This window comes from Dicentrarchus labrax, unplaced genomic scaffold (assembly GCF_905237075.1).
Source record: "Dicentrarchus labrax unplaced genomic scaffold, dlabrax2021, whole genome shotgun sequence".
Classification (NCBI taxonomy): Eukaryota; Metazoa; Chordata; class Actinopteri; family Moronidae; genus Dicentrarchus; species Dicentrarchus labrax.
Genome location: NW_026136704.1, coordinates 18,707,817 through 18,717,882, shown reverse-complemented (window position 1 = coordinate 18,717,882; position 10,066 = coordinate 18,707,817). Strand labels below are relative to the sequence as shown.

The 10,066-nt window shown below is 39.5% G+C and overlaps 1 protein-coding gene across 1 annotated transcript in view; it reads left to right on the top strand.

The window, feature by feature from the left end:
• The first annotated feature begins 625 nt into the window (after nt 1–625).
• limk1a (LIM domain kinase 1a) overlaps nt 626–10,066 on the top strand; it is a 49,840-nt gene continuing 40,399 nt past the window's right edge. The window contains exons 1-2 of the mRNA XM_051397699.1: nt 626–851; nt 3,685–3,784. Of these exons, the coding sequence (XP_051253659.1) occupies nt 794–851; nt 3,685–3,784 (158 nt within the window). The 5' untranslated portion in view covers nt 626–793. The remainder of the gene's footprint in view (nt 852–3,684; nt 3,785–10,066) is intronic.

The window sequence follows — 10,066 nt, the reverse complement described above, 5'->3', positions numbered from 1 at the left end:
AAATAAATGTTTATACATAATTAGTTTTAACTTATTCCTCCATATTTGTTGCATTGTGTGTCTGAATGTAGAAAATCTCACATTTTCAGCTGACCAGCCTTGCACTGAAAGATTCAACTACATTCAGACTTTAACTCTTCAGCTACTCCATCACACTACATCATCATTTCCACTGCAGCTGACATTTTACTGCTTGAAGTACACATGAACTGACATTTCAGCTGCTTTCATATCTACTTTAACAATCTGACTGCTTTTATATTTACATTTTAACTAACATTTCAGCTCCTTTTATATCTAGCCTATTCTTTATCATTTTAACTGCTTTTATATCTACTTTTTAACACTTCAACCACTTTTTCTCTTTCGCTTCATCAAAATCGTCTGCTTGCATATCTTAATCTAGAGGAACTGTCGTCTTTTCTAGCTGAAACTGACACAGCCGGAGTATAAACGAAACTAAACTATGAGTTATTTTGTAATTACTGAATCCACCGTGGTGTTTACTGCCGCCTCCCTCCTGACCCCTCCCCTAAAGAAATGCATTCATTAACCGGGGAGTGTTGCTGGTTGGCCGACCGTCTCTTCCTCTCCCCGGCTCAGCAGCCTCATTGGCCAGCAGCTCTCTTGAATGAAGCGCCGCAGAAACGTGCAGGCAGGAGGAAGCTGTGAGGGCCGCCGCAGGGAGCGACCGACGCACAGCAACACGACCGCCGGGGCAGGCTGCGGTGGTGGTCGGACACCGGTTATCTGTCGACCAGAGGCGGCTGGCTCTCTCGGTGTCGGAGAGTGAATGAGGTTGATGCTGCTCTGCTGCACCTGGAAGGACGAACGCATGGGAGAGGAGGAAGGTAAGGAGCCTGCTGGGTGTGAGGAAGCCGCTGGCTGCATGCGGCGGCGGCTGGGCGGGAGATGCAGAGACAGCAGATGCTCCAAACACAAGAGGATGCTCAACCGAAAGCGGCTGTAAACAGCATGCTCTGCGCGCTGGGGTTTCCTACTTTGGGTTGTGCATTTTATTGTCAGGCATGCACCAGACAACAGTGTGGCATCGGTGTATCTGCAGGGAGCGTCAGGCTGGATGTCCATATTGTGCTGCAACTGAAGCCATATTTTCTCTCCGAGTTGATACACCCGTTATGTTTGGATGCAGTGTTCACCCCCGAGGCCATGCACAGTGCTCATTTGCAAGTAATCTTCTGAGATAGCCAAATATATTATGCTTATAGACAGGTTGTTACATTAACAAGATAAAATGAGTACAGGGGTGCAGGTGCAGGGTGATTCGTGCAAAATAACACCAATAATAAGGTGCAACATAATCTAAAGGTCCTACAAAGTTGAACGTTATTAGGGGGCATTTTCTTGATCTGCAGCTGCACTTCTAATAATTTAAATCCTCCCAACTTTCCTCCTCTACATGATTGTGTATGGATGGTTTAGATTTAATAATGGCAATCAGTAGATAACAGCTTTTTATTTTATTCTAGTTTGTTGAAAGGAACATTAAATGCAGAAATCAACCTCCCTTACAGCACATTGAGAGATAAATGAGGGAGGGAGTCAATAAAATAATGACAGTCATGCCACACAATGTAATGGTTGTTTTTGTTTTTGTAGATTAATCTCTAATCTTTCTTGTTATTACTTTATTATTTTACTTCTCCGGGACTTTAAAACAAGGAAACATGTAGATGTTGTTTATAAAGGTTAAAAACAGTCGCTGTAGAAAATGCTTTGGTTTTTTATCACTGTGTAATACTTCTGCACTGAGGTGTGATGTTACTGTGTGTACATGTAGAGATACAGTACGCTCTGTGTGATTATCCAGCTGCTGATCAGTGAACTGTAGCCGAACTTAACAGCAGACCTTTTATGTGATGACTCACTTTGCATTGCAGTGGATTTGGCTCATCTGTAGGAGGAACTGCTGCAAGTTTCTGTGAGAAATGAGTTGGGAGTGGTGGGGCAGTACGTCCTGTACCTGCTCAGGTTATGAACTGTGTGTTTGTGGGCCTTTTATTGAGGTATTAGTGTCCTCTCTGAGACCTCTGCAGACAGCAGAGTTCAAGAGGACACTCCAGTGTCGGGGGAGAGAAATGCTCCATAATAAAAAGATGAGGTGAAGTGAGAGGAGAGGAAAGGCATCAGCACAAATCAGACCTGACTAGGAGCCAGTATGATCAATTAAACTACTACAGCAGGACGGCTCGTTCAGGCATTACAGTAATGAGCCGACCGCACTAAACCTCTGCCAACACAGCTTTCAAATCGAAAGGATGGACGAATAATGAGAGCTGCAACGGAACATTCTCTTGTGATACAACCTCAACACACTGGTTTTACACCGGCGCCGATATCCAGATGTTGTGCTGCAGGAGGCAGAGGTGTCTTTGTTCGAACTGATTTAACTTGACTTGTTTTGAATTTGAGTCGATGACAAGCAGGTGAATGTTACTGTAAATGTAATAAGTTCAATATGTGATCGATTGGTATGTTTTACTTCTCAGTTACAGATTTATTGCCAATAATAACGACCCCACTGTTATTGTGGGTAATGCGTTGTCATAGTAACCGGACCTGATGTTTCCCAGAGCTTTTCAGATGTTGAAAGTTTCATTCTGTTGAAATAAAATCTGATTTTATGTTTAAAAAGGTGACAACGTGCACTTACTGTTACTCTGATGTGACAAAGGGGCTTTTATTTTTAAAGAGTGCAGCAGGTTGAGGATCTCAGGCAGTTTGAGAACTTGTAGACGTTTCCAGGTTTCATGAACTCGAGAACAAGAAACTCAGCAGTGATGCCAATAAGATGTCAGAGCAGTCCTGCTGACATCAAACAAACGCACATTTGCGAACAGAAAAAGGATCACCAACTGCCCGTCGGGTTTATATTTGTCATTACATCTCGATGCCTCATCCCCTCCTGTTCAGGATGTGAAGGGCTTGTGATGTATTCACAGGCAAATGAGCTGTGGCATCAAATATATCTGCGGTATCTAGCCATCACCTTATCCTTTCCAATGAACAGATTTACATAAGCAGAAAACACACACACACACACACACACACACACACACACACACACACACACACTGCTGCTCTCACTTTAATGCATTACAGAATTAGTTGTTCCAACCCTACGAAATAGCTTTTTATTGTAATTACCATTTTCCTCATTACAGAATGAGAGGATCATCTTCTGGAAACAGTTCTTATCAAACTCTGTTCAAGTTGAAGGAGAAACAAAAGTTTCTGTGTTTCTTCAAAAGAAGTGGAAGTGTGTTGTTGGTACTTTTGAGCTTAACTGTTAAATATGAAAGTTTAAAGAAAACTTTTCTGGCTCCATTGACACCAAAATCCTAACAAATCAGTCGTTACACCCTGCTGAGTAGCACTCTCATTAAAACTGCAGGTCGGCTGTCTGTGGTGGTGATGAAGAGCCTCTGTGATGTGTGTTTGATATCTGGAGCTTCAGTGAGTTTTATTAACTAACGGTGGTGATTTGCATTGGAGGCGATACGATGACGGTGATAACAGTCTCATGCAAACACACATCAGTAAATTATTACATCTCATCAAAGAACTAACTAACCCTAACTTTTATTGGTTTTATGCATAATGAGCTATAAAGTGGTGAATGTGCAGTGCAGCCTTTGACCTCGAGTGTTACTGTTGTTGCAGCTGGAGGAAGTTTGCCCGTCTGTGCGGGATGCAAACAGCGGATCTACGATGACCAGTACCTCCAGGCCCTCAACACTGACTGGCACACTGTCTGCTTCAGGTATGTTCAACACAAACTCAACACGCCCAACACGTTAACAATAACGTCACAAGTTCACGTCTGTAAAGGGTAGCGCTGGAGTGGATGAATAAATGCATGAGTGTATTTCATCCCCCATCTCTCTCTCTCTCCTCATTTTCTGTTATGTTCTTACTGTCAGCGGTCCAATAAAGGCATCAAATTACCTTTGATTGGACTCGACTCGTAATCGATAAATAATCCCAGTCATTTTTCAAATCAAAAATATCAAACATTTGCTGGTTTTAGCTTCTCAAATGTGAGGATTTTATGCTTTTCTTTGTCCTAGATGACAGTTGATGGAATAACTACTGTTTTTAGACTGTTGGACAAGCAAAGTTTTTTTTTTTTTACTATTTTCAGACTGTAAAAAATTCGGCACATTAAATATTAAATATCTCCTCCAGGCCTATATTAAGACATACATACATATTTTTAGTTAATAGTTTTCCACAAAAAAGTATAATTTTCCTCATTAAAAGTCCTTCTACCTCATTAGAAGTTACATAATATAATATATAATAAATAATATGCAAATTTTGTTTATTTCTGAAGTTTCCCTGTTGGACACAAGATGTCTCCTACGTCACTGTAAAGTCTATTCTCAGTGTATGAGCACTGGTGGCTTCTAGTTTCTACATCAAACTGCATACTACACCAGGATTGACTAGTTGTGATGTCACAAATCATGCTCTTAGGCCCTGCCCCTTAAACAGAGAAACTTTCCACTTCCAGCAGATGAATTTGAAAACATCCTTCTAGTGTCAAACTCTGCACATCATTCTGCACAGTGAAGCTTAAACATCCGACTGTAGGAACAAGAAGAAACACACAAGACTTCTGAGTGGAGGGGAACTTTAAGCATGTTTTCTCAGAGGACCTGGACATTTTTGACACCCCAGCGTACCACTGCTGTACCCAGCACTATTTTTGTTCTGCGTGACATCAAGAACGTTTTGTACCTGCTAACTCGACTGATAATGGAAGTGTTAACATACTGCACATATTCACACCTTCTTCCTCGTTTAAACCTCCCTCTCTCAGTTGACCTTTTATTCCACTGGTAACATGCTCCGTCACCTTCTTTTATTTTTTACCTTTAGTTGGTTCTTTTCTTCTTCCTCATGAGTCTTTGCTTTTTGTGGTTTGGATCATTTTTAGGAAATATGGTAGATTTTGTGACTGAACTCAGTTTATTGGAGAACATTTAACAACTTTTTTTGTCAGGTCTGAGCAGAAGGTTTTATACATTACTTCAGTTCAGATGTGAACTGATGATTTCTGGCCTACGTGCTTCTTGAACATGTGCAGGTCAAACCAGTGACATCACTCATAAACATGATGTATCATGACCTAACCCTTGTTGACTCATCTTTATCACCTGTAAACATTACAACACCAGCCAGCCTTCAGGCACATATACAGGAAGCACAGACACTGAACAAGAAGAAGCAGAAGCATCAGAGTGTTTTTTAACCGGTCTTGACTGGTTCACATTAAACTTTACAGGGAGAGCACAATATTGATTTTTTCTTTCAGCTATAAAGAATACAATAACCGTTAATTATTGCCTTCTTATGGCCAATACTGATAAGTTAATTTCACATTCTTGTTCATAACCTGTAGTTTACACACACACAGACAGACACACACACACACACACACACACACACACACACACACACACACACACACACACACACCTGTGGGATAAAATGTGATGATTTAATAATCCATAGCTCTGATCAAACCAAATCTAACTGAGATCACTATTGTAAACGCAACAAGGACAAAGTTTAAACAACAAAGTTCCAATGTTAATCATTTTTGGCTTTCATATAACATAAAGCCTGTAAAACATTTTACATAAGTATTCAAAATAAATCATTATTATTATCAACTGATAATTTATTGGCTATCATTTAATTATCAGAATAATACATAATAATATAAATCTGCCATTATCTGTCAATAATTCATCAACCCTGATAATTATAGTACATCCCTAAACTTTACTCCTCTTTCAGCTTTCTACCATTTTGTTCACTATGGCAGCCACAGAAACAGAAGCTCATTAAGACTTAATGAATGAACGTCTTTACAGACTCTGCTCTGTTTCATTAAATCTGTCTTTTTCTGGGCCAATAATCATCCAGTGTGATCTGCAGCATTAAACCTGCAGCCGCCACCATGAGGAACATTTCCACAGCAGTCGGTGTGTTTGGTTTTACTTTCCAAATGTTTTGTTTACGGGAGAAGAATGGGCTGGTTTGTGTTTCAGTCTCAGGCAGGTTTCTCCAATGTTAGGGGAGTCTGGGTGCAGAACATATCAGACACATTGAAACTGAAGCATGAAACTGCAGCATGTTGTGTGTGTGGGCAGTGAGATTTCACATGTCTCTGTGTGAAAGAAATCTATTCACATTTTTTTACATTTTAACCAGAATCTTGAGGTCGATATTGAGTTGATCTGATTGTAGTAGAGAAAAACGGTTTGGTGTTTAGGATCCTCCAAAACCATAAATTAGATTTATTATCATACATTGCTATTCTGCGACCCTTCAAGGATTAATTTTAGGTTCACTAAAGGTTTTGGACCTTTAAACTGTATCACACAATCTTTCACCACAGACAAAGTTCGCCCTGTCGTCACAGATTTGTAGACGATCAAATATAAATCTTTTAAAACACTTTAAGGACTTCTCATCAATGTTGGTTTGAAGTTGTGTGATAGTGTAGAGAGGAAGGTGGTCAAAATGATTGTATCCAACCACAAAGATTAGAATCTAGTTTCCTCAGTTGCCCGGCTGTTGATGCTACATGTTGCCCTGTTGGGACTTTTAAAAGAAAGTTTAGGCGTCACTAAATCTTCAGATCAATACCGCCACCTGAGGTCATATATCACGATGCATCTGAGCACATGAATAAAAGAGACTCACAGACGGTAGAGACGTACTAATGGCAATCGATTCTTTCAGCACACTAAATTGCAATCTGAGACTTCTGCCAACAGCTTCTGTCGGGCATCTCCGGCTCTTCTTATGGGATTTTAGATTCCTCAATAGTATTTCAGGAATCAAACACACTGGTGAATCGTGGTGGAATTTCCCTTTATCAAACAAAAACAAATATTTATTACGATTTTATGTAGCCTCCCTTAACATAACAATGACAGTAAATAATCCTATTTGTTTGTTTGTTTGTTTTTCAATGCGATTTCTCTCCCACAGTGGCCGCTCCTGTTTAGCATCATGCTAGTGCCTGTTGTTTGTAGGTGCTGCTTTAAAATCATTAGCAAGCTCCATGACTGATAATCACATTAAGTTGAGCCAAGGGAAGTTATTTACTTTGAAAGTGGTGCAGCTGTTACAAGGATGATCTATTTATTATTAATAGGACAGAGTTGTTGTTGATGTTTCTGATGATCTTATGTAATATACATCTCCACCTCTCTCTCTCGCTCACGTCTTTCATCGTGCTAACCTGGTTTTTGACAAGCAGGAGATAAAAAAACAACCTCCAACCCCAAGGAGTTCTGTTTGTCGTTGTTTACCGTTACTCCCCAATAAGAGAAAGCTATAATTTAAAGGTGCATGTCAATAACATTTGCACAAATAGACTGTGATATATCAACAGGACATGTAATTGTTGCTGCGTCTTCTCGCTGTTAACCTCAATGGCTGCCAAGACTTCAAGCTATCTTACCACAGTGCTCTGTTGCAGCATTGTAGCAGATTGGCTCTCGCTGTGTGGAAAACTCAACGCTCAATGTGTCATTAATGATTTCCCCCGACCGGATGTCTGAATAGGAAATCTGAGGAGGGTATCTGGGCACAGGGCAGAGTCCACAATGGTTTTGTGGTGTGTGTGTGTGTGTGTGTGTGTGTGTGTGTGTGTGTGCGTGTGTGATGGGAGAGTACAGATAGGGAGTTACATCTGGCTGCATCAGCATGAATGAAGGTCTCAGTGGGTTTCTTTATTTCTGTTCTGTTAGGGACAGATGGACTCAACTCATGGATTGATTGATTTGATACAGTTCATAGTATGAATTACTCAAATTATTTATTTTTTTACAAATTGAGATTGAAATCTACAAAATATATTTTCCCTTATGTTTTCTTTATCAAATTAAAGAATAATTTTATATTCAGTCAGCAAAACATTGCATATTTCCTTTTCTTTGTAAAAGTTAAACTCGAAATATAAACAGCCTCATATCTCTTGTCACGTCTTGTTAGTTATCGTCTTGCTTTTTTCTAAATAAAGGAAGCCACACCTCTGATTTTAAATAGGCTCCACCTGCAGCCGCCATGTTTTTGCACCTTGATACAGCTACTAACACAACTGACGAACAAACAAACAAACAAGTTAAATGTAGAAAGCGCTCTATGCTGTTTGAAGAGTATCATGATTCATTTTTCATCTCACCGATTTGAATCTTCACCTTTTTGTATTGCGATATATTGTTGCATTTCTGATTTCTGTCCTTTCAGTGTGTTTGTTGGTGTGAAATAATTTCACACTTTTTGCTCATTTGGATATTCATGAAATTTGTACAAAATAAAAGCACTACTTTGCATTTCTTTGTAACTGTGCCGCCATTAGGTGTAATGTCTGTGCAACCAACAGCTCCCTCACACTCCTTTTGAGGTGTCAGATATCAGCCTGCAGCTTCACCGTGTAGTGACACAACACAGACCAGAACTGTTGAATTAATACGAGCGATCTCATGTGAGTAATTAAAGCTGTAAAAAGAGAGTTGTAGTCTCCTAAAAAGGGTTAAATACTCCTAGAAATCACCCTGATGTTTGCCCACGTACCACACCATGTCTAAAAATTAGACGGAATCATCTATCTGACTCAGAGCCAGATCCTGAGGGAGAGCAGGATTGTCGTAGAAAAGGAGGATTTAAGATGGCTTCGCTAGTCAGACAAGACCTTTGTGGAAAATTGACTAGCGGGAATGGAGCTTAAATCCAAAAGAAGTCCAACTGCAGGGCCTGGTAGCATTATTCCAGTGAAAAGAAGGGAATGTAAAATTAAAGTGCCCTGAGTGTTATTTGAAGACTGCAGGAAGTCCCTTGGGTGCAGAAAAAAACTGGTCTCCTCAGAAAATAGTAGCGGCTTGCTGTATATACTGTAGCCTTCATGGGAAAATGAGGCCTGTTTGTCCCAAAGCTCAACTGATCACACTGTGAATTTTCTTTATCAGGAACGCAGCCGTTTACTATTCACTGTGAGTATTGGTCACTTTATGATTAGACAGTTACTCACCCATCATTACACACAATGTATTGATTTTTGTAGTTGTACAGTTTTTGTGGTGCTGTCTCAGAGAGCTGTGTGGATTATAGTCTAGTCTTTGTTTTGTTTCAAAGTAGTAATCTGTGACATTTTTCTATAAACAAACAAAACAAAAGTTACATAATGCAAGAGCAGGTGTACAGGGTGCAGAGGGGGAATGACAGAGTTCACCCTATTATAACTCAGTGTAGCACAAAATGATAGTGTAGCTATTATTTTAGGGTAGAAAACATACATAATGTTGCATTAGGCAAAATAAACCTGTTTTTTTATTATTTAAAACCTTTTTGGATTATCTGGTAAACACACTGTGGCTGAGCTGAATACCAGGCTGTTTTCCTGAGTTCAGAAAAAGTTGAGTATTTAGAGATACATGGTTCTCTCAGGAATACTACAAACATATGATGTGTACCTTATAGATTATGATACACCGCTGTAGATTAAACTACCCAACAGTATATAAAGTAGTTAAAAATAGCACAACCTTAAACGTCATTATTTATTCATTCAGTGGGGACTAAAGGCTCTCCGGATGCTCCTCAGTCAGCGTTTACTGCCTTCATTGTGGATTTGAGGGGATTAAGTTAAAGTAGCTCTTGACATTTGAGAACAGACACGACACCAGATGTAGTAAGAAGGTGTGTAGCATCATTATGACAGGACTCTGGAGTCACTCCCAACCTCTCGTTGCCTGCTGGGAATGAGGAATAAGAGGATTTCTAGTCTTACACTTATACTCATCCTCTATGATCCTTTTGGTTTCATGTTTTTTTTTATTCACCGTGTAGAAGCAGCATTTTATATTCTACTTTTATTTATCATTTTAGCAATTATAAATTATAAAGTGTAATGTGAATCACCAGATTATTGCTAATTCATTTCTTCTATTCTGTAGCTACATTAATAATAAAACAGTTTTAGAAAATGATCTTATCAGTATGTATTTGTGTGTCACTCCTC